We start from the raw sequence: 27,376 nt of genomic DNA on the forward strand, positions 1-27,376 counted from the left end.
TTATAGCTGTAAATCGTCGCGGTGGTAAAATACATGTGTGTCATTGAGGGCAGTGGTATTTGTATGCAAATCGAGAACTGCATTTGGCAATCCGTGAACAGTGGGTGGTAATTGCACTTCATAAATTTGGTGAAGTTGTTGTAGAGACAATTAGCTTCTCTAGATAGGATAAGAAACTGTAGACCTATATGAAAACCTTACAGAAAAAAATCTTAAACCGGATACCAACAGCAACTTTTCTCCCCTCTCACATAATTCATCTCCCTACTTTGTGCTGGTGAGCTAATGGGGATATAGCAAACCTTTTGCAGTAGAATGGCGATTCAGTGCCTGCAACTGTTCAATTATGGCAGAAATTTCACAATATTTGGATCATATATTAGTGTATTAATAAACACATTATCAACCGAGTGTTTTCACAGTAGTTCGTTTGTAACCTTAGGGTTGCTTTAACATTCAGAACTGAGCCAGTTCCGAGGCAAGACGATAACACTTTAATCATATGTTAGAGCGTTTTGGTATTGCCTCGGTTGGCTTTCATGGCCCCGAGGCAAAAGGCCGATGGTCAATGCGACACAAAACCCATACAGATTCATTCTAAAATCGCCCTGTTAATAAGAGTCTACTTTTATCAATTGACTATATGTTATAATTTTAGGATTGCTACATATATATCCCCGTCTGCAACCGACTTTTAAAAAGGAGAATTATCTGTGTTCATTGTTTCCTAAAAAGTGTTCGGTCTATTAAACACAAAAACACCGCCATCGGCGTTCAACCTCATGCTTGAGAATCGCGGTGCCTGCTACTGATGCCGACCAACTGTTAAACGAGCCAATAACGTCCACCCCTGAACAAGATTATACGCACAACGAATTCACCCAATCTGTCCCAGTGAGGTCGGATTTCCCGCGCAAGCCGGATTGACGATAGTTCCCTTGTAGAACCCGAGTACAACGCATTACCAGGTTGCCAAATCGTCATCACAAAGACAGTAATGCGCAATTGACCAAGCTTTGACCACCTTTGGTCAGAAATACTGTAGTCGAGAAAAGTTCCTCATTTACAATTTGTCATGGTCGGATGTTATTTTTTTTTAAATAATTATCCACCTTTTCCTGATCCCACAGCGAAAGTGTCACAGAATACATGGCAAGCCAGTACAACTGTAGCCCTAAAATAGACCAAAATAGACGCATCTGAAACTTGATGAGCGTCTGCCTTGGAACATCTTTCAGTGTCAATTATTGTCATCAACAGCTGGTGCTTTCCACAACGCAGTCAGCCATCAGGAAAACAACAGACTCCAGCCATTGTCTCCAACAGTAAATGCAATCTTGTCCTGCAGTTTGTAATGCACTCCCTTTGCTCCTGTGTCTTTTCCACCCGCAAATAGCTTTTCTCAGCAGACGGGCTGAAAAGAGACGGTGAAAAATGTCCCCATGTGTTTGTTCATCTTCCCGTGATACACGTTTTACGTTTAATCACATCGCACGTATTTCTGAGGAGCACAGCACTTACGCCAATTGAGCAAATCACTATTTAAAAAAGAAAATAATTAACTCTTCCGCAGAGATAACTCTTCTTTATTTTCAGACAGTCGTGTTGCATGAATATTTTATCCCAATTATTCAGACCAAAAACTAATCTGTAAAAAATGTTGAAGATATCGGCATTGCTATCACCTTTTGCTGTACCGCAGGTGAACTATTTAAAGTAACCTCTTCACCACATGACTCGATACGGAACAAGAAAATATCCCCTTTGCTATTTTGTAAGTAATGCTTTCTCAACTAAGGCGTTAAAATGAGCACATAATGGAGAACTAGCCCTGATCAACTTTGAAACACTACATATTCAGCAACAATAGTAGAATAGAACAAAAATCACAAAAAGGAAGACAAAAAAAAAGTGAAGAAAACTTCCTTGGGCAGAAGCAGAATAATTAGAACACAATACGACTAATTTAAGAAGTGTGCATGACGCCGTAAACCAAAACTGTAGTTTGTGTGTCAAGTTTTCTTCTTTGTAATCCGTGTCTGAGAAGATGACAGGTGGTGGGCTGTAGAAATCCATACCTGGAGACCGTATCAATTATCACCTGCAAACTGCACACATGTACATAAGTTGGACATTCACGGGTATTTACTCAGAAACGGAAACGACACGACTAACTGCAGGGGGCCCTCAGTTTTCCTTGGAAACGTGCAGGTCTTTGAATTGTAAACGAAACCTAAATCCCAATATGGTCAAATTCCCCTTTTTTCACATAATGTACTCAGAGTAACGTAAATGGATTATTTGGTGTATCAATGAAAAAATAAACTGCTTTTTAACCCAATCTTAGGATTACCACTAGCAAGGTGCTGTCGCGGAATGTTGCTTTAATTTACTAATACTGGACTCTGGCTGCAAAATGACTGCCATTTTTAAAGGTAATACGGTAACATGTCCTTGGGCTACTTGCTTAAGCCAGTCTTCACACAATATCTTCCATACTAATCAGCATGATTCTTCATCCACTCGGTCAATGGAACTAACTGTGGTTGAGCTTAAATGGCTGAATGCTGTTCCGTGAACACGAACTGGAGACCCGTATATTAGTGCAACTGCAAATACTGTTCTCCAGACAAACCTATTTCCCAAACAAAATTACTACCTTCAGCTTATTAGCTGTTGCTTTTTATCTGCATATAAGATACTGCAATTCAATATAACAATACAAATGTACATGTAATACAGTCAAATATGTTTTCAGCACCACACAATTAACATAAAAATGATCAATGACAAGATTAGAAACACCAAAAAGTAACACAGAAGTACCCAAACACACAAATGGGTTTTTCTTTTGGGGTATACTCTTCTATCACTGTGACAATAAACCTTGGCATAACCTGAACATAAATCATGAATATTCACTGAATCTCATATCACTCAAGTACAAATTAAACTCCTGCATTTTCCCTCTGAATGGAAGGAGGATAGTTATGAGAAAAAAAAAAAAAAACCATAGAAAAATATCAAAGCGTAAAAAGCTTCAGTTACTTCGTGACAAAAAATATACCATCTAAAAGACAGTTCAGAGTTGACCAGAATACACTTTCTCAACCAACTGATTTTAAGGTCATATATTACCTAGCCCATATACTGTATATGTCTTCCAACATATCAACCTATTCCATGACAAGCCATGTTTTTATTTCTACCATATACATCTTGGTCTTTTTCTCCTCCTGGAGTTGTCCATACTGGTACTTGCTGGCAGCATTTTGTTCACACACTGACACAGTCCAAAATCAGACCATAATTTGTGAAGATTCTGACAATTTTCTCCTCAGCAGTGTGAGCTGGTCACGAAATTAATCTCCCGTCTTATAATCAAATAAGCCTTCATTTCCTGACAGACAGGTCAAGTTTTCCAGACAGGAGATCAGTCTTTTCCTAGTTTAGGGAATTCCTCTGGAAACAGGGCGTGTTGACGACAGGTGGGACAGGTTCTCTCGCGAGTGAACACCCAACACTTGATACACTGCAATTAGGACAATACCTGTATATACACACGCATATAGGACAGCTAACATGTCTGTGGACACATTCATTTCAAAGTACAAAAATTCGAGCTGATTAAATTTTTCACATAAACCACACAATCTTATCATCCATTTAGGATGGGTCAAGCTTGATATCACAAAGCAACCGAGACAATGAGAAAATCAAAAGGAGAAACTAAATTTATATTATGCTATGATCCCATGTTTTCTTTATTAACTGTAGACTTGAACCAATTCTCTAGTCCCAAAAATTATGCTCAGTAACACACTACTGCAAGGAATGGTACTTAACAAAGCTCTCATAAAATCACATTTTATACAAATGGTGTTGTCTAGGTATGCATGTAAGTATGTATGCCTGAGGTTTTACATAATACTTAACAATTTTTCAGTGATATGAGGGGGAGTCATTGGGTATGTGTAAATATGTATTGTTTCTTCTTGTGGCAGAGCCGGCTGCTGCCACTGAAGTATCTTTCCCATGACCCCAACCAGTAACATTATACCAACACCGGGCAAACCAGTCTTGTTTCCTTGCTCTAACCTCCTTAATAGTAAATACCACTTTTAAAGCCTTTCGTATGATCCCAACTGGGTTTGATCCCAGGTCTCACGACTTTGAGGCAGACCACCCAACCTAACGGGTCAGGTGTCTAGATAATTACAGTGCAAGGTGCTGTGATTTGTATACTACATGAATAGCTAAACTTCTGAAAAATGGTTTATCAAGCTTTTCACAAGTGGATCCTGGTCGCAGAAGTAAGCATACACAGCAGCATCCTAGATCCATTATCTCCGTAAATAACAGCGACAACGTCAGTATACGTGTGCATGACACAGAAACAAACCCATGTTAATGGTCTTGATTCCACTAGAGAGGATAACACTACGGCCACCACAGTTGTGACATGTCTGCCAAAAGCAGTGAGCATGCTTCAGGGAGTTTCCAGCATCACTGATACTTATGCTCTACACTCATCATATTTCCTAACAAGATCCAGTCAATAAAACTCTCAAGTGTTGGTCACAGTCTGGTAACATTGATTTTTATTCACAATTTGAGCCTGCAGCTATAGTGACCTCTGGTGAGCAGACTGTTATGATCAGGTTACTGAGAGCAAAAAGTTGGTCCAGTAACCTTATGTGGAGGGTAGAGGGGGTGGAGGGTAGAGGTGGAGGGGGACTGAAGGAGAAATGAGTTCTGAAGAGAGTAAAGACCTTGACCGGGCATGTAAGTGTGTCTGTCAGGATATTCACGCTAACATTGTCAGGTGGACTATGCTAATGTGAAGCAAAGCTGGATGAACCGACCATTCCCTGGTTTGGACTGTTTCCTAGGAATTATCCAAGGTTTTATTTCTCTTACTTCTTGGACATCCCTCAGATATAGTTATCATACATGGTTATAAAAAAAATTGTAATCAACGGGCAGCTTCTGTGAATTGCTGCTAAACCAGCAAGAAGTGGATTGATCTTGTGACTTCATTGGTCTGAAAGCATGACATGAACACAATAATAAACTAGAATCTAGATGTCTGAAACACATGCATTGCCCTCCCTCCACCCCCCAATAATTTCCCAAGAATAAAAGAAAGAAAGAAAAGAAAAATACAAGCTTGTTAAGCATGTAGATGTTTATGTGCTATAAAACATATACACAAAGTGATAACAGTCACTGCCTGGTTTAATGGTTACTTTCATACCTTCAACACAGGAGAGTTATGAGACCAATGCAAAATAACCTAAGTCATGGGAAGATGGCGATGTGTTTGCTGTGGCAAATGGAGTATTAAACCTCTGCACAGAGAAAGTGATCCTGTGTTGTGAACTCAGTGAGAACTTAAAAATAGTGACATTACTACCAGTCCTTGGTTCGCGAAGGCTTAAAAGATGGCTAGGAAATGCAAACAACTGCCCTGCTTTGAGGAAGACTCTTTTGAAACCTAGAAAAATGAAAATGAAATTTGGCGCCGAGTGACGGACTTACCATAGGCTAAGCAAGCATCAGCAGTCTCCCTTTCTCTGACTTATAAAGCCAGGCAACTAGTGATCAGAATACCGACTGACGATTTGGATGAAGACTGAGGAATGGCATTGTTGACTGACAAGCTGGACTCTGTATTTCAGAGGGAAATGAAAGGTTCAACCTTTGAGGCATACTCCTGATTCGAGAATTTCCGGAAGCGTAGCAACACTTCAATGGCTGACTACATAACAAGCAAATACATAACAAGGCTAGAAAGTACAACATGGCCTTACCTGATGCAGTTCTAGCATTCAAGTTGCTAGACAATGTAGGCCTAAGCATAAAAGAGCAACTGCTTGCTCTTACGGCCTGTGATGAGCTGACTTTTGGCACCACGAAGAGTGCTCTTAAAAGAATATTCTATTTTGGATTGCAAAATTCTGAGGCTATGACAGGCGAAGATGTTTTTTTACGCGACGGTTTGATAGGGACAAAAGCAGAAAAGCTGCACAAAGTCAATTTAGAGGAGGTCAGGTGTCAAAAGGTACAATCCCTTTGAACAGGTATGGAAAACGTACCCATTGTGCAATATGTAAAAGTGTGTTTCACTGAGCAAAAGGCTGTCTGAATCAAACCAGTAATTCTGTGAATATCACCATTGACGAAAACAGTACCGAACAGGAACTGATAGAAGGGGAAACAGAAGCATGCAATATGACATTGTTTGCAACAATGTAGTGACTACGAAGTATTTGTATCAAAGACGAGATCATGTGCTGTGGTTTATACTGCATGTACATGTACCAGAAATGTATGTGGTGCCTAGTCACTCCCCAAATCTGCCTTCAGTTTTAAGTGAGAAACTTCCAGCTTTAGAAGGTACCACTCAAAGTGCTGGTTTTAGGAAAGCATATAAGAGCGTTGCATGCTGCAAGGACAGCTCATGCTGAATCTGAGCATTCTGAACGTATCCTTGAGCCGTGAGAAAACAAACTCATCCACTGTCATGTGACAGTCCAGAATGAAAGGGCCCTGGTATTGTCATTGGAAGTGATGGAGTTGTAATTTTTGTCAGACATGGTGGAATTGTGTACGAGTTCACCAGACTAGATTATGCAAAACTGGTACACCTGTTGAATGTTATGACAAAGTAGAAAAAAAAGAGGAATTGTGCAACCATGAAAATATGTCAAATATGTCAGAGAATAGCTCAGAAAGTTTAAAAACTCGTCCAGACAACAAAGTTCAGTTTAGGGATAGTGATTCAGGCACATTACATTCCGCCACAGTTTTAAGCAGGGCTGGTAAAGCCACAGGTAAGCTGAATAAACTATGGTATAACTTGCAGTATTCAAAGCTGTCAGATAAAGCTGGTGTAAAAGAATCTGACTTGAGCAGAGTAACAGAATTTGAAAAGGTAGAACAAATTAACCAAAGTGATGACAGCATACTTGAGGTTAGTGATATTGACTTTTCTGAAGCCAAATCTACAGAATTACAGAGATAAATAATGATGCGTATGCCGCCGTATGTGATAAGGGACAAAAATGTATTTTCACCAGGTGGATTTACACATTGAAAAACAGTCCTAATGAAATCCTTCCCAAAGAGAGAACTGTTGCTAGAGGGTCTAGCCTATCCAGTGACATTTGGATCAGGCCACCCAAAGAAGCAAAATGTGTGGGTGCCGTTTGGAAACTTCAAACGAGTGTCTATGGCTTAGGAGATGCATCACTTCACTGGTACACAAAAGTGCTTAGGTCGTGGTCAAACAGTGATACGCATGTCTCAGTGCTTGATCCAGCAGTATTTTACTGGCCACATGATAAAGGCTCAGGAAATGGGATGTTAGCAAGCCATGTAGATGACTTTGTTTTGGGTGAAAACAAAAACTTGGAAACTTTTGTGATTCCCAATATTAGATTTGCTTTCAACGTTGGAAGGGAAGAGGAAGGAAATTTCCGTGGGAATGTAGGAACTGAGACTGGACATGACGAAACTGGCAACATCATGCTGCATCAAAAGCAGTTTGTCGACAGTGCGAGTCCACTAGAAATGATGAACTGGGACAAAAGAGTCCACCATGACTTGCCATTAAGTGTACCAGAAGTTGACATGTACAGGTCAATAATTGGACAACTTCTATGGCTAGAATGCCAGAGAAGACCAGGCATATCTTTTGATGCATCCACTTTGTGTGTCAGAAACGCAACAGTTCAAAATGTTGCAAAATGTTCAACAAAGTGATAAAGAAAGTGAAATCGGAGCATGTTGTTGTGAAGTTTCAGTTACTCAATGAAAAGGTCAAACTTTTCAGTGATGCTTCACTGAACAACTCTGTCTGATAATAGGGACTCAAGGAGGACACCTGATATTATCGAGGGATGAAGCTGGAAAATTCTTTGTGCTGCACTGGCAGTCAAAGAAAATCAGGCGGGGGGGGGGGGGGGGGGGGGGGGGGGGCAGCAGAAACCTTGGCTATGTCTGAGGGAATTGACAACTGTATATTCCTGGAAACTTCGTTCTCCAAACTCACCTATGGATCAGCTGATCCCCTTTAGCTGCCTATTACATGTGTGTCGGACTGTAGGTCATTGAATAAGGCAATCAAATCTACACAACTGGTTTCTGATACACGACTTCGCACAGAAATTGGTGGCAATAAGGAACTCAAGGAGAAGACTGTTTAACAACGGTCAGATTATTTGACTAAGAAATGTGCTTCAGTACTGCCACTGCTGAAAACCTTGAATGATGGCTTGTGAAACGTGAACAGTATGTGATTTCCAGGGATTGTGTCACAGTCATTTTATCTCTTATGTGTCTTTGAAAAGACACGACTTTGGTAACAGTCACTTCCTTGTTTAACTGTTACTTCAATTATTTCAACACAGGAAAGTTATGATAGCAATCAGCAAGTCGTCGGAATCTGGCGGGAAGTGAGCAGTTGTATTCTGCTGTGGCAAATGGAATATTAAAACTGAACAGAGAAAGTGATCAGGTAAATTGGTGTAATACTTAAGCAGGAGTAATATGAAAATCCTTTATTGCACTAAGTACCGGAAAAAATTATGAAAATAATTACCCAACTGTAAGATAACTTTAGCATGCATAAGTTTAGACAATAGGGAAGATGTATGCTAAGTTTCATGGCAATAGGTTCAGTACTTCAGGAAGAGTTGCATGCACAAATCTGAATACATGGAAAAGGACTCGGATGCAAAGTACTAAATGGGGGTAATTATGAAAATGATTTAATCATGCACGAGTTCAGGTGACAGGTAAGAGGTATGGCAAATTTTATCAAAATTGGTGAAGTAGTTTGAGAGGAGATGCATGGATAAAATTGTGACTACAGACAGACAGATGGATAGGCAGGTTGATTCCAGTGAATCTCCTCCCCTCACTAACTTTGTTTTAAATTAACCTACATGTACATGTCCGAAATACATGTAAAGATGTATTTAGAAGTTCCATGGCTAAGAAACTTCCCGGTCCCTCAGATAAACGCTTACTCAGATTACATGTATGAAACGCACTGATCATTGTTTTTTTCATTTAACAAGATGGTGAAAATACAAAACATTACTTTCCACATTCGCTGTCTTTTGTTACACCTTTTTCTTTGTTGCTGAGATTTGTTGAGTGTACATTTCTCAACCTAGAAATGACACTTTGAAATCATCAACAGCAAATTTTGAAATACGCAAACTAACCCACACTCCTTTCAGTGTGTGCATCGCTCTCTATGCTCGCTTTACACCACCGCCACCACCTGACAAGTCTGACCCATGGCATACTTCCTACAGCGCATGTGCCACTAGTTTATTTCACGTCACTAGCAATTTCGTACAGAAATCTTGACCAGCGCCGAGGTGCCTGTGACTGAGGTCACTGTGTTTTTAATAATACTTTATACGCATACATTTTCTTTATCTACAATATGCATATATTCTAATCAACACTTGAACAATTTTATAAATGAATGCTGATTAAATAGTTCTACGTGAGGACACCAGTGGTGATTCTAAGTCTAAACAAGCCTACATGCGCGCACAGGCCCAAAAGATCAAGCTTGTCTAGTTGCAGCAGTGATGTAAAGTGAGCATAAATAGAGCAGTACACATGCTGTGAGGGGTACAGTGTATGGATTACTTCTAATGGACTATTGTTCTCGCCACGATATGGCTGAAATATTGCCGATGTGGCATTAAGCCATAATCATTCATTCATTCATTCTAATGGACTATGTTCCTCTACTACCTTCTCTCCTAAGGAGGAAATATGTGTGAAGTGATTCGGGTACCCGATTTTCCCACTAAGCATCACTTCAGGGACATGGCTGGAGTGGATGACTAACTTCAAGTGCATGCATTGAGCAATCTAAACCAGCAGTGATCTCCCTTTTCTGCCTTCAGGACAAAGGGTCAAGCTTGCCTACCTTTTCATGGAATTGGTGTCCACACTCCAGAGTTTTAACGGGAGCCAAGGAGAGGTCATCAAAGCAAATCACACAATTATCTACTTCTTCATCGTTTGCCTGAAATACAGAATATCTCTGGTGAACTTCCTGATGCACAGCCAATCAGTGCTGGAACCTCATTTTTTGAAACAGCTGCCCCAAGGACAAGTGATTTGCAGAAGGGGTTGCTTTAATCGAGTTCGCCTGCCACAAATTAAGTAACTGGTAAAAGGAGATTAGGCCTACCAATTCACATGGCTACACCGAGCCAAATATTGCATGACTAAATGCAATTTCTAAACTGAGTGGACAATTTCTTCACAAAAATGTGTTGGTTTGCAGAGCCAATGCGCATATTTCAACATGATCAAATAACTCACTGTAAAATTTCATATTGTCATGCATGGTTTCAGAAAATTTAACTTATATAAATGAATGTAATAATTTATACAATAAATTACACATTTGTGCTTTAAAATGTCCATGTTTAAATCTACCCCTATATTTCACATAATTTTGAGAGGTTTACATGCCACAAAGATTTTATTCTCCTTCATCAGGAATTATCCTAAATATGGGCAGGAAAATAATGGAGGGTACTACTCAGTCACAGGGAAAATCTCAAAGGCAAAAAGTGAGATGTGTGAAAAGCTATTCACTGCTATAAAACAAGTGGATAATGGCTGTGTGCGACCTGTTCATAGTTGATGACTTACATGTAGATGTGCATGTATGTAATCAGTCTGACAGCGTGTGGCGCAACAGCCATCACTGCTCGTTGTCTGCAAAATTATAGCGAGGAACAGAGAGTGAAATAAAGCTAAATGATATTGCCAAGAGTTGTTCATGGGTAGAAAAAATTAGTTTGCCCGTAAGGGCATCCCTGAAGGACATTTTGCTTGCCAATAGGTCTTTTTACTCACAGGAGTCGGGGAGATTGGTGTCAGGTCGTGACTGGCTGGTTTGTGAACAGGGCTCTGAAAAAACACAACATGAGCATCTATCTATACCATAACATTTATTTATTTATTTATTTGATTGGTGTTTTACATCATACTCAAGAATATTTCACCTATACAATGGCGGCCAACATTACGGTGGGAGGAAACCCACGATCATCCACAGGTGCTGGATGACCTTTCCACATACAGCCAGAGAGGAAGCAAGCATGAGATGGACTTGAACTCACAGCGACCGCATTGGTGAGAGGCTCCCAGGTCATTATGCTGCGCTAGCGCGCTAACCTACCGAGCCACAGAGGCCCCCCTATAACATAACATAAACTTACAATATTGCAATCAATTAATATCAATCATTTTACAACAAAAGTCATCACAAGGAGAAGCCTTCCTGCTATGTATAAGTCAAAAAAGCTGTTATTTGTGAAGATTTAAAGTTTAGATTTTATCTTTGAACAGTGATAACTTGGAAAAAAAATGTCACACAAATGAAACCAAATAAGCTCATACACATCTAGATACTGCCCTTAACTCATCTACACCACTGATTTATTTATTTGATTGGTGCTTTATACCGTAAATAATAAGACAGTGGCCAGCATTATGATGGAAGTAAACTAGGCAGAGTCAGGGGGGAAGCCAATAATCACCCACTGGTTACTGACAGACCTTCCAACCTACGGGTAGAGAGGAAGCCAGCATGAGCTGGACTTTATCACAGCAACCACACTGGTGAGAGGCTTCCAACTCACAGTGCTGCACAAACACGCTAACACCTCTGACACTGGGGCTCCCAAAATCTGCTAAATCCACTAAACATAAATGAAAACTAAAAATGTTGTGCTGAAAAGTTCTCATTTTAGGTAGGCAGCTTTAACTTGGAAAACAATTGCCAGAAATGAACCAAGAAACTCATGCAAATACACACATTGTCCTCAACACATTGGCAGTTTCACAAAAATCCAATTTGAACTTCAGACTGGAGCACTTGTGTTGACAAGACAAAACGAATGGATTTTTTTTTTTTTTTTGTTTTTTTTTTTTTTTTGATTGGTGTTTTACGCCGTACTCAAGAATATTTCACTTATACGACGGCGGCCAGCATTATGGTGGGTGGAAACCGGGCAGAGCCCGGGGGAAACCCACGACCATCCGCAGGTTGCTGGCAGACCTTCCCACTTACGGCCGACAAAACGAATGGACACACAGGCTATATCAACATGCATTAAATATGTAATGGTCAGATACAAATACTATTCAACTGTGTCAAGTTAAACATTCTTGGAGGCTGTTTTTATAAATCATAACAGATGTTCACTTCAAACTTTGCCAACATGGCATTTTAAGACTGGGAAGACTTTCAATGTACTCAGCACTTTTTCACATACCTTGGATTTCATGTTAATTTTGCGCTCGCTGTAAGGTCTGCACTCCTCAACTATCTGTTCCATGGAGAGCCCAGTCAGAGAGCCTTTCTTACTGCGTACCTGCTGGATCACTTCAATTAGCTCAGGTCTACAGGTATGAAACAAACACCCCAGGTTTTTAAAACATGAAATGGCAATGACCAAAACCAATCCGATATAAGGCTCATTTACATAGGTTTTCTACTCAGCAGATAAACTACATGACCAATTTATTTACTTATTATTTATTTAATTGGTGTTTAACGCCATGCTCATGTATATTTCACTTATGATGACCAGCATTATGGCAGGAGGAAACTGGGCAGAGCCCAGGGGAAACCCACAACCATCCGCAGGTTGCATACCTTCCCACGTACAAATGTACAATTTAAATGTTGCAAAAGAAAACTGTAAAGACTTGTATATATAAACTGAAACTCTGCATAGAGGTAAATAACGAGGTAAAATGGAGTTCACCAATGTCCACTTTTGATAGGCTTTCCACTCATGATAAAAAGTCACTAAAGTTTCACAATGATATGCTGAATTTCCATGATAATTTGATGATAAATGGAAGTCAAAACCTTTCAGCCATTTTAAAGTTGGTTGAGCGGCTGCAACTTTATTCTGAACCAAGTTTCAGTGATTAAAAATATGTGAATATCATTGCTGATCTGACTGCAGAATTCACCTGATTTACGAAGAGCAAAGTTTGCTTTTTTGTACTATGAACAATGCTGCTGTGAACAGTTAAATATTCCATATCATAAAGGCTTGAGGTTAGTTAAATACTTCATATTTTTCAAGATTATTTTATGTGGTATATTCAACATTTACATAACAACATTCTTATAACTATTAACATCCACCCTGTTGGCTGGATGATCTCAAACTTGCATGGATGTCATCAAAGAATTCCATTACAAATGTAATGTAACAAAGACTGAAATGTAAAATCTATTTATGGAAAAAAACCTGACACATATTACATAAATATCAATGCCAACACATAGTGTGTGATTTTCAAAATTGTCGTATATTGAGCTTCTTTAAGTTTATTCACGAAAATGAAGTTTACTAAACAAGCAATAGAATGAATTAAAACACACCTGTTGAGCTGTGGAAACCTCTGCTGAAGGATGCTGAGAAGACGCTCAAAGTTGCTGGCCTTGTTTTGCTGTGCAGGCCTCGGAGCGTAATTCATGCCTGGAATGTAAGGTCTGGAGGCAGCGACTCCTACTTTACCCTTCTTTTTCGACTTCGGCACAGCAGTGGATGAGGTGTCCTTCCTCTTTTTCTTACCCACCTAAAATGCATTACTTATGCATTTATTTATATGATTGGTGTTTTACATCGTACTCAAGAATAGCAGCAAGCATTATGGTGACTAACTTTTCTCACATATCATCTACCATTTCTGCTGTTTGGGGAAATGAAACGAAGTAAATGACCCAAAATTTCCTCTGCAAAAGTGCATTTTTAAAGGCAAATAAATGTCACAGAATGTTATTTTTGGTGTTGACACTCACAATTTTCCAGTAGAATGTCATCCCATGTTTCAAGCAAACCTCAAAACAGCTTTCTAAAATCTATAGAACTCTTAGAATCAGGAAAAATGAGCAAGTTGGTCAAGGACGAAATTAATGGTCATTTAGGGAATATCGAAGTATCAATAGGCTAGGACTCTTTTAATTTTATTGTAGTTTAGCACCACACCCAAGAATATTTCACTCAGATTTATGGGTGGAAGACATTGGATTGCTTTGGGCAAATCACCAAAGTTGGCAAAGTAACTGGTTGACTTTCCCATGTATGACATATTGATGGAACGCAAGAGATCTCCAGCAGACTTCATGTCAGGCCACACAAGTCAGCAGACTTGACCATCCATTGTAACAAAGCCAATGATAACAACAGTACCCAGTCCACTCCAAGTCAGGAAACATTTCTGAATTAGGACATGAGTGCCCTAAACAAAAATGAAAGAAAGTAAAATGTAAAATGAAAGAAAGTAAAACTTGGTTGATAAATCTGACCCAGTACATAAATTCATTTCTATGACTTTATGTAATATTGGAATTCTGACAATAGCCAACTACATAAATGTCATTATAAAAATTCGGTTTCATTTTTCTCTGCTCCTGCACCTTGCTGCACAATGAACTCTTGCACAATTTAAGTATATACTTGTTATAATATAGCACATTTCTTTGTCATTAGCCTTCGTTATTCTAAGGTATTTAATTTTTTAATGATTGTTTCCTAAATTGGACACATTCTATAAGCACAGACAAGCGTTTCCTCAACAGGAGACATATCGTATGCTGCCTGTATAGGAAACACACTGTGATGTTTCCAAAACAGGAAACGTTTTCCAGGCCATCTGGCTGGTATTGCTTTGTACATGTAGTTTCCTGAACTGGAAACATGTACAAATACACAAACATGTTTCCTGAATGGGAAATATTTAAAATATGTCTTATTGAAATGACAACATTCAAAACCGATATGTAACTGATATAACATCGCTGAACTACATGAAAATATTACTTTTCGACTGTGATACTAATACTTTATTATGCAGTTCAGTGTATGAGATCTACAAATTTTTTATATATGGTCATAAAAACATTCACTCAGTTTTTCTTTCTTATTAATATAAACACACATACATGTATACATGTAAAAGTGACCCACTAAAATTAATATGCTGATATGTTACAGTTTGAAGATTATCATTTATGCTGATAACAAGCACTTGTGATAACCAGTTTCTATAACTATCCTTACGTCTAATTACCTATAATTAATATAGGTCTTTTGTACCTTTCCCACTGAGTGCCTGCTGTATTGCTTTGAATAAATTAAGTCAAATTTGACACCATCTAAAAAGTGCCCACAAGGAGTTGAGTGTTAGATGTTCTACTAATGCAGACCTCTCCTCAAAGGCATTATTTTCCTGTTATTTGACAGTTTGGGGTTCAAGTTTCATGTCCTCTCACACCTAAAGTCCCATGACCAGATGGCTAATGAAGAAGGTCTCATCTTTCCTCAGAGAGATACATATACCCCACACCTGAACCACGGTACATGTGTCTGCCCCAGTCTGTCCCGTCCTCTCACACCTAATGTCCCATGACCAGATGGCTAATGAAGAGGGTCTCATCCTTCCTCAGAGAGATCCATATACCCCACTATTGAGCCAAGGTACATGTGTCTGCCCCAGTCTGTCCCGTCCTCTAACACCTAAAGTCCCATGACCAGATGGCTAATGAAGAGGGTCTCATCCTTCCTCAGAGAGATATATATGCCCCAAACCTGAACCACGGTACATGTGTCTGCCCCAGTCTGTTCCGTCCTCTCACACCTAAAGTCCCATGACCAGATGGCTAATGAAGAGGGTCTCATCTTTCCTCAGAGAGATACATATACCCCACTATTGAGCCAAGGTACATGTGTCTGCCCCAGTCTGTCCCGTCCTCTCACACCTAAAGTCCCATGACCAGATGGCTAATGAAGAGGGTCTCATCCTTCCTCAGAGAGATATATATGCCCCAATATTGAACCACGGTACATGTGTCTGCCCCAGTCTGTTCCGTCCTCTCACACCTAAAGTCCCATGACCAGATGGCTAATGAAGAGGGTCTCATCTTTCCTCAGAGAGATACATATACCCTACACCTGAACCACGGTACATGTGTCTGCCCCAGTCTGTCCCGTCCTCTCACACCTAATGTCCCATGACCAGATGGCTAATGAAGAAGGTCTCATCTTTCCTCAGAGAGATACATATACCCCACTATTGAACCAAGGTACATGTGCCATCCCCAGTCTGTCCCGTCCTCTCACACCTAAAGTCCCATGACCAAATGGCTAATGAAGAAGGTCTCATCTTTCCTCAGAGAGATACATATACCCTACACCTGAACCACGGTACATGTGTCTGCCCCAGTCTGTTCCGTCCTCTCACACCTAAAGTCCCATGACCAAATGGCTAATGAAGAAGGTCTCATCTTTCCTCAGAGAGATACATATACCCTACACCTGAACCACGGTACATGTGTCTGCCCCAGTCTGTTCCGTCCTCTCACACCTAAAGTCCCATGACCAGATGGCTAATGAAGAGGGTCTCATCTTTCCTCAGAGAGATACATATACCCTACACCTGAACCATGGTACATTTGTCTGCCCCAGTCTGTCCCGTCCTCTCACACCTAATGTCCCATGACCAGATGGCTAATGAAGAGGGTCTCATCTTTCCTCAGAGAGATACATATACCCCAAACCTGAACCACGGTACATGTGTCTGCCCCAGTCTGTCCCGTCCTCTCACACCTAAAGTCCCATGACCAAATGGCTAATGAAGAAGGTCTCATCTTTCCTCAAAGAGATACATATACCCTACACCTGAACCATGGTACATTTGTCTGCCCCAGTCTGTCCCGTCCTCTCACACCTACTGTCCCATGACCAGATGGCTAATGAAGAGGGTCTCATCCTTCCTCAGAGAGATATATATGCCCCAAACCTGAACCACGGTACATGTGTCTGCCCCAGTCTGTCCCGTCTTCTCACACCTAAAGTCCCATGACCAGATGGCTAATGAAGAGGGTCTCATCCTTCCTCAGAGAGATACATATACCCCACACCTGAACCATGGTACATGTGTCTGCCCCAGTCTGTCCCGTCCTCTCACACCTAAAGTCCCATGACCAAATGGCTAATGAAGAAGGTCTCATCCTTCCTCAGAGAGATACATATGCCCCAATATTGAACCACGGTACATGTGTCTGCCCCAGTCTGTCCCGTCCTCTCACACCTAATGTCCCATGACCAGATGGCTAATGAAGAGGGTCTCATCTTTCCTCAGAGAGATACATATACCCTACACCTGAACCATGGTAAATGTGTCTACCCCAGTCTGTCCCGTCTTCTCACACCTAATGTCCCATGACCAGATGGCTAATGAAGAAGGTCTCATCTTTCCTCAGAGAGATACATATACCCCACACCTGAACCAAGGTGCATGTGTCTGCCCCAGTCTGTCCCGTCTTCTCACACCTAAAGTCCCATGACCAGATGGCTAATGAAGAGGGTCTCATCCTTCCTCAGAGAGATACATATACCCCACACCTGAACCATGGTACATGTGTCTGCCCCAGTCTGTCCCGTCCTCTCACACCTAAAGTCCCATGACCAGATGGCTAATGAAGAGGGTCTCATCCTTCCTCAGAGAGATACATATACCCCACACCTGAACCATGGTACATGTGTCTGCCCAGTCTGTCCCGTCTTCTCACACCTAATGTCCCATGACCAGATGGCTAATGAAGAGGGTCTCATCCTTCCTCAGAGAGATATATATGCCCCAATATTGAACCACGGTACATGTGTCTGCCCCAGTCTGACCCGTCCTCTCACACCTGAAGTCCCATGACCAGATGGCTAATGAAGAGGGTCTCATCCTTCCTCAGAGAGATACATATACCCCACACCTGAACCATGGTACATGTGTCTGCCCCAGTCTGTCCCGTCCTCTCACACCTAAAGTCCCATGACCAGATGGCTAATGAAGAGGGTCTCATCCTTCCTCAGAGAGATACATATACCCCACACCTGAACCATGGTACATGTGTCTGCCCCAGTCTGTCCCGTCCTCTCACATGTAGACATACGCATTTAATCCCCATTCTCTTGATGGACACAGCAGATGTTGTGCACATGGCAATGACAAGGTGGTCAGGAATGTTGTCCAAGCTGTCCCTCTGACTGGCTTCAGCATGTGGAATAAAAATGAAGCCCCCTACACTTTTCTCTACTGGTTCCTTACCAATATCAAACCTTGTTAAAATGGCTATGGCAAGTGACATGGCTCTCTAAAGAGCTTCCAGAGTTACACTTGAACACGCTGACCATGCCCTAAATCAGGTAAGAAAACCGCAGCTGTATACAGTATACATGTACATGTTGGAATTAGTTTATAGAACCATTTGAATTTCATCTATGTACAATTTTGTATTCAACTTTTAGTGTGCTGTAATGTAACAGATACTGTGATAACATGCGTACCTCCTTCATGTTTATTGTCATATTAATCATATGCACTTCAATGGCATATTTAGAGCGAAATCTCTAGTATCAAACATAAAAGTAGTATATTCAAATAAATTGTCAATCACTTTTCCCAAAAATAAAATAAGATGTGAAGTACCCTTACATTATAATACCTAACGCCTCAGAAGATCACCACCAAACAGGTGTCTATAAATCTTTGATCTATTAACAGGAATAGGATTTCATCAGAATCCTCAACTTTCTGCTACTGGTTAACCATTAAGAGTAGGAAGATAAGATCTGGGCATATTGGTCAAAAATTAGACAAGATGAAAATCCACAACATCCTGTGAAAAATGTTCATATAAGGGTCAAATATAATCTGTTGACTCAGGAGGGTCAGCTAGTAGAAAAAAATTCAGCCGGTTTTGACAGAAAAGATTCTCCCCCTGTGTTATTTGTTCCCATTTTCAACAAATACAGAACATATCTAGATTCAAGCATGCATCTTTATAGACTTCATATACGCTGACTGTACAAGATTGGAAAGGCAGTAATGTCAGCTCAAATGGTCCATCAAAACATCAATCCAGGCTGATGTTATATTGCAACCAGCCACACTAAAAATGTATGCAGAGAATCAGTCACATATCAGAGAAAAACAATCACAACAACGAATTTAACCACCCCTCCAGAGCCACACTAAAATAGTCCTACTTTATTTACATTTTCCATCTAATCTTACTTCATATACTTTCTCAACTTTCTGGAAGTGTACATGTATTGATCTGAGGTGTTTATAAGTCTCTTAATTAAACCCTTATCACAGTAAGGCTAAACTGTTAGCAGTATATATAGGTAGCTATTGTTAATGGTGGTATCCAAAGAAATACTGCATGTATTGAGTGAAGGGTTTGCATACATAAACATAGCACAGCATAAAGAAGATATTCCACATCTTGAGCTGTTTACATGAGTTTTAAAATGGGCATCATTTTCTTGTAGGGTGAATATGGACAGCTAGAGTGTCCAGAATCTCTGGCAACGCGCTCTGCTTCATAACTGTGTCTAATCCTGCTTTTCTTGGGTCTACCGACCATATATAGATCGCCACCTTGGATATACATGTATGAAAAGTTGCAATCAAAGCACAACTCAGCTATGTATTTCGGTTATTGAGAACTAAAATAGCATGGTAGATTTGGATACTGATTCCATTCATTCCCCTAGAACACTTCTTGCGTTTTTCGAACATCACAGAAAACTGCTGACTTCTTCTCTTCGCATGAATCCGTCATTTAGCACTTTAAAGACTTTCTTGGTTCTTGATGGTTTGTGTTAAACATGATTTTTTGACCAGCATGCTTGGGCCACTTCAATGCCCCTGGAGGGCTGCCCCTACAGCCTACGTTTACCTGTACCCCAAATCACCCATCTTCCCACACCACTAGCACCACTACTACCAACACACATTTACGCTCGTACATTGCTTATAATTATGTACTTGTAAATAAACAAGATACCCAACTGTATTTCTGGACTTTAAATATGACAGATTATCTGCTATCCATACATTCCAGCATTTACATGCAATTAGATAAACATATGCGCTGTCATGGATAGTTTTGCGTGGAAAAGAAGTACTAATACATGCCTACTTTTCTATATACCATATATCTGCCTAAGCAATGTCCTAAATTAATATATATGAGATGATGTAACTTAAAAATATACAGACAGAATAGAGTACATGTAAATGTAGTTTACCAACAAATGGTTTAATTATATTTAATTACCGACCCACCTAGTTTTCTTCATAAATTATTATTTTTGTTCCCTATATTTAAAGTAACATATCAATGTCAGGGAACATTGGAAAGTCGCCTGTTTAAGAGACTCTTTAATGCTTCCCATTTAGGAAATAGTTACAGGTGTCCAATTCAGGTAACAGTTGCTTGTGTCCTATTCAGGAAACAATCAACACAGTTTCCGGATCTGAAAACATGTGACCAAAATGGGATCAACATTACCCGTTTTGGACTTGGCCCGGACTGGTAGCAGGGGAACTCTGCAAGTCTGATCCTGAACCCAATCTTCTAGAACGAAATGATTTAAGTACCCTGACCACACTCTGGAGTTTTTTATAAAGATTGCAATACAATAAATTTCTCAATACATTGTGTAAACCAATTCCAGCTGTCCTACCTGAGTCCACTCTTCTTCATTGTCTTCTGGATGTGGGTGTTCATCTAGTCCGATGTTTGTCAGCCCATCAGCACTGCTAAGGCCTCCTACGTCTGCAACCACAAAGGATTTCATATATGTCCAAAAATGATAAAGACGCTTATTTAAAAGATACCAAGTTTCTTCACAAAAAAGTGAAATCAGTGAAAACCCAATTCAATTTTAGCTATTCTTTTCGGACAGCACAAATTACCTTTCACAAAATATCAGCCTTGTTCGCACAGGTTACCGTTCCAAATCAGTACTTACAACTGAACTCAATTACAAACTTTTGAATCACTGAAATTCTCGTTATATGCACTTTGGCAGTCTAGGACAGCTAAACAAGCAAGAACCCTAGAAACATTTGGCAATTTTTCTATATCACAATGGAATGAAAGGAAAATCATGACTTGACACTATTTCGTCAGTTAATGACAGCTAAGCAAAGCAAGAGACCCAGCAACACTTTGGTAATTTTTCTCTATGAAAATGGAATTGAAGAGATAATTACGTCTTACAATGCATCATGGCTCTTGATAGCATATATATCGTAACCACAAGTTCACTAATGTTATTTTCTGTCGGAAGAGGCCATGTTTGCTGGATTAACCTTTCTCAGAGCGTGCCATAAGGAGAGGGTTGGTTTCATCAGCAGCAGCTGCTTTGGAGGAAACTGATCTCTTCCCACTCATAGGGATTGTGTTGAGACCCCCAGCTCCTGGTGAACGAGTATGTAAACAGCAATCCTGAGCTTAAAACAGAATTCAGATTCAGAAGAACACCAATCTTACAAAAGCAATCACGCATCCAGTGATCAAACAGTTCACTTTGATGCTAGTCCAAGAGGAAGATGAGAAATTAAACACAAGGAATTATATTAAATACAAGTACATAATCATTTCTTCTTTTCACCAAATATATATTCATTTCATTGGTGTTTAGCGTTATACACAATTATATTTCACGTATAGCATCAGCCAACCTTATGGTGGAAGAAACCGAGCAGAGCACAGGCTAAACCCACAACCATCTGCAGATTGCTGGCAGACCTTCATAAGTATGACCACACAGGAAGTTAGCATGTGCACATTGACTGTATTGGTGAGAGGCTTTTTGGTCATTGTGCCATGCTGGCCTGCTAACCACCTTGGCAACGGAGGCCCCTCTCACCAAATTTGATTTCTTCTTCCTAAACTTTTTGGGGATTACACCAAATATGTAATGATTTTTTTTATCCTTGTACATCTTACAGGGTTTGTATTTCTATCAAAGGGTTTGATGTACTTGGAAAGAATGCAAACTTTGAAAGAAACATGAATAAAGTATGTTAATCTAGACATAATCACAAAATTATGCATAAATTATTAGGCAGACAGCCAAAGCCTGCCCTTAAGGAACATAAAGGTTCAAACCTCTTGTAGAGCTTCCACACATGAGAGGATTTGTGTCATCTGCTGCAGTTGACTTGTATTGTACAGATTTTTCACAGGCAGAGTCCTGGTTAGCTGGTGGCTTCTTGGCTATTGATACAGAGAATAACACAAGTACAGAGCATATATCAGTCAATGATCACATTTATTATAAAACAATATCAAGCAATACTTCTAAACTCTTTCAAAAAATTGAAGGTTATACTATGTACATAACTGCACTATGCTATAAATACACTTATTTACTTTTTTATGCCGTACTCAAGACTATTTCACTTATACAATGGCAGCCAACATTATGGTGGTAGGAACCCTACAATAATCCGCAAGTTGCTGATAGGCCTTCCCACGCATGGCCGAAGAAAGAGCCGACATGAGCTGGACTTGAACTCACTTGCATTATGAGATACTCCTGGGTTATTATGCCTCGCTAGCATGCTAAACCCTTCAGCCACGAAGGCCCTCCATTATGCTATAAACAATTTACTCATCTAGAAATACCCTGTTTTTGCAGTAAGTCAATTGGCAATTTCAAGTGCACATCACCACGCATTGAGTATAGCAATACTTTAACATACATAAGGCAACACTAATTTTATATTGGTTTTTATGGATGAGCAAACCCAAAAAATAAAAATAAAATGTTTTTTTTTATTTCCATGTTTTTCAAGGCTTTTTTTTTTAAGGCAACGTGAAAAAGAAATTAATTTTACCAGTAAAACAAAAACTTAAACTGATGAAGCCTAGAGGGACACGTGCTCATGTGTCTTGTGCACTTGAAACTACTGTGTGATTTATTCCGTGTACATGAAAGAAGCATGTTTAGTCACAGCTTGCCCCTTACATGTGGAACACCAGTCTGTTGTTGATATTGTTTGTGAGTTGGCACTTCCACCACCTGGTGCAGTAGTGTTTCTCTTGACCTGTCTTCTCATGCCATCCAGCATGGCTCCTGTCAACCCTGGGATGTTGGTAACCTGATTACATGTACCTGCTTCTGATTTCTCAGCTTTATCAGTGGATGTGCCATAATCCAGCTCTCTTTTGGGATTGTAACCACACACCTTCAGCTCTGGAAAGTCTTCTACATCATCCCAGATCTCTTTCTGGGAACCACTGGTGCCTTCATCATAAAAATTCCCACCTGATGGATTCTGAGGTGCAGTATCACTTTTTGTTTTCTGAAATACTGGGAGTTTTGGGTCCAGACAGTCTCTCCAGTTCTTCACATTTGGATTTGGATCTGACATATGGGACTGAGAATGTGGCCAGTCAGATTGCTGGACTGGGGAATCCCCTTGTCCATGCATGTTCACGGGTTTACTTTGAAGCATCCTTGACTCTGGAGGAAAAGATGGCTGCGTCTCATATGTGCTGAAACCTGGATGAGGATTTGGTCTCTGAGGCAGAAGGTATGAGCCTTGAGAATTGGGAGGTAGCCAAGTGCTGGACCCATTGTTTCTCCCTGGCATGTTTTGAAAGACTGGCAGTTGTGGATACATGGGATTTCTCCAACTTCCCATACACTGAAAAGGCAATGATCCACAACCCTGGAAATTCATTGCAGCAGGACTTGAATACCTGGGCCACCCAGGGGGCATTGACCTGGGTGCTATCTGCCCTGAGGCTGGGTAATGGTAAGACTGAAACTGCTGCATCCATGGCTGAGCCGACGGTGGCAGAAGTGGAAACTTCATGACTTTTTCAGACGCACTGGACAAATTTTCCATTGGCTGAAGCACCTCCTGGTTTGGTGCAAGTTCAGGGCTGTTGGTTGAAATGTTAGGTTCAACTCTTCTGTCCGTCTGGTTACTTTTGATCACTTCTGGTATACTTGTATTTGAGCTTTGTCGTGGAACAGAAGATGATGATGGCAATGGGGGTTCTTTTACAGGTTTGCTTCCCTCACTTTGTGCAGGACCTGGAGCTGGGGAAGATGGCTTTGGTGTCACACAGTCCTCAAAGCTTTGAGAAGCAGGTTCCGTCAATATGCTGCTTTGCATTCTGAAGTTATCATGGTTACTGCTAGAATCTGATTTAGATAGGTAAGTTGTGTTTCTGCGAGTATCTTTCGTTGTTGAAGCTGAAGACGCTCTTGTCAACGCTTGTGCTGAGGTGCCCTGTGGTTCAGATTTTTCAGCTTGATTTTTACTTGGTAATGAATCCCCAACATCATCAAATGTTCCAGGAGGTGCTGATTGATGTGTGACAGGATGCACCTCTGTATTCCTTGGCACAACTTCAGCCAATGTGTATGTGGGTTGTGCCAGAACACTCTGCCCTTCATTGTTGTCAGGTTTACTTTGAGGGACTAGTTGTGGTGATACATTCATGAGTCTTTGTTGGTTTTGAAAACCCAATGAGTTTGATGATGGTACATTGTTCTTGGCGTTTCCAGGTTTGTTTTGAAGATGTACAAAGTTACTCAGTCCTGGCACAGAGGAGCTACTAGGTAATGATGAGATCCCAGGTGGCTTCTTCATGCTGGGAGCCTCAGTGAATTCTGAGGAAGATTGCCTTGACACCATATCTCTTCTGTCCACTGTAACAGCATTGCTGGGGGCAACATTTGGTAAGGCAGACGTGGACATGCAGGAAGCTAGACTAGTTGTAGTCTTATTCACCATATCTGTTGAGGTTAATCCTGGAGGCGCCTGTGGTGGAGTGGCAGCTCTCACAGTTGCCGTATTTACAATGTTCCCAGCTGAAGGGTTTGTCACACCCTGAGCCATGTAATACTGAAGGATGGCAGTCTGCTGAGCCACAAGCGATGCTAACACTTCAGGCTGACCAGCCAGGAATGGGTACCTGCTTAGAAGCTTGGCCTTCACCTCGTCCATAAGATAATTCACATCAACAGGTGCTTTTCGTTTTGAAGAAGAGAAGGTGGGTATGGATGAAGTTGTTTGTCCAGCAGCAGAACTTTGCAAAGCAGAGGAACTCTGTCCATCAGTAGGCTGAGACTGAAGTCCTGATGGAACGCCTTGAATATTTCCTGAAGCGGCTCCCACTTGAGGTTGTGTAGATTCTGAAGCAGGCTGTGGACTTTTCATACAGTGCACACTGTCAACTAACTGATCAGTTCCTTCATTCAGAGCATCTGTTACCTCTGGTTCTACAGATGGCCCAGGATTTGCTAAAGTTTGTCCATTAACACGTAATGTTATTTCTCCTTGGACAACATTAGAAGAGATATTTTTATCTGCAGAAGCACTTGGTTTCCCCTCAACCTTTAGCACTTGTGGAACTGGCAGACGGGATGCACTCTCGCTATATTCTTCAGTCCAATTAACCCTCGACTTCAATCCACATTGCAACTGTTTGGATTTCTCTTCAGATCTCTCCACATTCTGTTGACTTACTGCAAGAGATACTTCTTCATGACTAGGGACTATTTCAGCGTCTTCATCTACTGTGAGATTCTTCTGTGCACCATTCAGGGTCAACCATACCTCCATGTCAGGCAACTCCTCCAGGCTTAACCCTCTTTCTATTGCACTTGCATGGAAGGACACTTGTGTCTAAATTAGAAGAACACAGCATAACAATTTATTCCAATGAGAAAGAGAGACAAGAGACAAAGCTAACCATTACAAAACTTTAATTTTGTTTGCTTCAGCTTCTACTGGCAAGATTGAAATTTTAAATCCATTTTATTACTTAATGAGTGAGTGAGTGGGTGCTTGGGGTTTAACGTCGTATTTAACAATTTTTTGGTCATATGACGATGAAGGAATCCTTAGAGTACATGTAATGTGCCTCCTTGTTGCAGGACGAATTTTCACCGCTGCTTCACTGAGACGGCTTACCGAAGGCAAGTAAGCCACCCTGCCTGAGCCATTATACTGATATGGGTCAACCAGTTGTTGCACTATCCCCTTCATGCTAAACGCCAAGCAAGGAATTTACAACTTCCTCTTTTAAAGTATTAGGTGCAACTTGACCCAGGATTGATCCTGGATCTACCGCTCCTGATTACCATGGCAGTAGTCATTTCTGGGGCGGAGAAAACAGACAGTATTAACTGATGAACCTTCCATGTTTGACCTTCATAAAGTGAAGGACTGTGCAAAACAGATCGGAGAGCGCCAACTATCAAAGCACAGCAAAGGAAAGAGAGAGAGAGGAACAAGGCATGCAGAGAATACCTGTAACTCGCCTGATTGAGCAGTTTGTAGAACTGTGTAATGTTCAAGTCATGTGATACATTTAAATATTGACCTCTAAACCGAAAAAAAGTAGACGACTGACAATGTCATTCAGAGATATTATCCTCCTATTGGATAGCGCTAAGATGTTATCAGATCAACAAGAAAGACTAAAATTATTATACTGTCACAACTATGATTGTTTATCATGTGTAAGGATTGCAGAGCAGTGACTTCATATGTTATGGAGTTGTAAATCAATGTGGTGGTAAAAGACACTGTGGGGAGGGCGTTAGTGAACAACTTTACCACTCTGGTCCTTGATATGCAAATCGTGAACTGCATTTGGCAATCCATGTACTATGGGAGGCAAATGCAACCCTGTGAATAGCTGAGCAAAATGTTGAGCTATGAGGTAAAAGACTTTGATATGCAAATCGCTACGAACAACTGGTTATCTGTATACTATAGGTGGCCACTGCAACTCTATGATCTGCCAAAAACTTTCAGCAAAGTGGACACAACACCGACAGCATCTAATCACCCTATCACAATACCTTTCCCTCTTTTCTAAGGCGAGCTAAAAATTCCTTGCCCAATGCCAGAGTTGAACTCACACCAAACATCAATATAAAAAGATGTGTGTAGTAATGCAATACAGTTCTGCTAAAAACACAAAGCAGCATAACGTATATCAGCTTGCTGCAACATTCTATCTTGCAACCGTACAGTCAAGCAAATCTCCAGATCTCATGTACCCCATTGCACAATATTTAAATCACAACTATAGACATTAAGGAATAGCTGTAACACCGACTCCTACATGGAATTTCGTGTCTTGCATTCTGGTCGCTAATTACATCTAATGTTAAAAAAAGCTCTATTGCTCTTATGTTCTGTTTAATAAATTTCGTTTCTGTAGTTCGTAAAAATAACCTTTTGATACTGTTCCTGTGTTCTGGCAAGCCTAGATTAAATGTCACCAGACCTACTCATCATCACTGACACAGCTGTAGTTAAATGTACGCACATGCATAGTCAGATTAATGTGGGTAAAATGTATTAAGTTCTTAAATATGAGATTCCATAATCCTGTCTTCACAAGGTCTAAAGGGCATGTGATAATAAGCTATAAGTCATTTACAAATTACAGTACCAGAAAGCATACAAA

The 27,376-nt window shown here is 40.5% G+C and overlaps 1 protein-coding gene across 2 annotated transcripts; it reads right to left on the minus strand.

Annotated features, from left to right (window-relative positions):
• Positions 1-1,608: 1,608 nt before the first annotated feature.
• On the minus strand, positions 1,609-23,320 carry LOC135468745 (uncharacterized). 2 transcript variants are annotated; one of them, XM_064747150.1, is made up of 8 exons: positions 22,902-23,320; positions 22,040-22,147; positions 20,607-20,698; positions 13,457-13,653; positions 12,330-12,456; positions 10,906-10,959; positions 9,962-10,060; positions 1,609-3,532 (listed from the first exon to the last, which is right to left on the minus strand). In XM_064747150.1, the coding sequence occupies exons 1-8, from the start codon at positions 23,305-23,307 to the stop codon at positions 3,434-3,436; spliced, it is 1,182 nt and encodes a 393-aa protein (XP_064603220.1). In that variant the 5' UTR covers positions 23,308-23,320; the 3' UTR covers positions 1,609-3,433. The 2 variants fall into 2 exon arrangements, with proteins under 2 accessions (XP_064603220.1, XP_064603222.1); XM_064747152.1 differs by lacking the exons at positions 1,609-3,532; positions 9,962-10,060 and adding an exon at positions 11,517-11,618 and having other exon boundaries at positions 10,910-10,959.
• Positions 23,321-27,376: the final 4,056 nt, after the last annotated feature.

Source organism: Liolophura sinensis, chromosome 6 (genome assembly GCF_032854445.1).
Source record: "Liolophura sinensis isolate JHLJ2023 chromosome 6, CUHK_Ljap_v2, whole genome shotgun sequence".
In the NCBI taxonomy this organism is placed as follows: domain Eukaryota; kingdom Metazoa; phylum Mollusca; class Polyplacophora; order Chitonida; family Chitonidae; genus Liolophura; species Liolophura sinensis.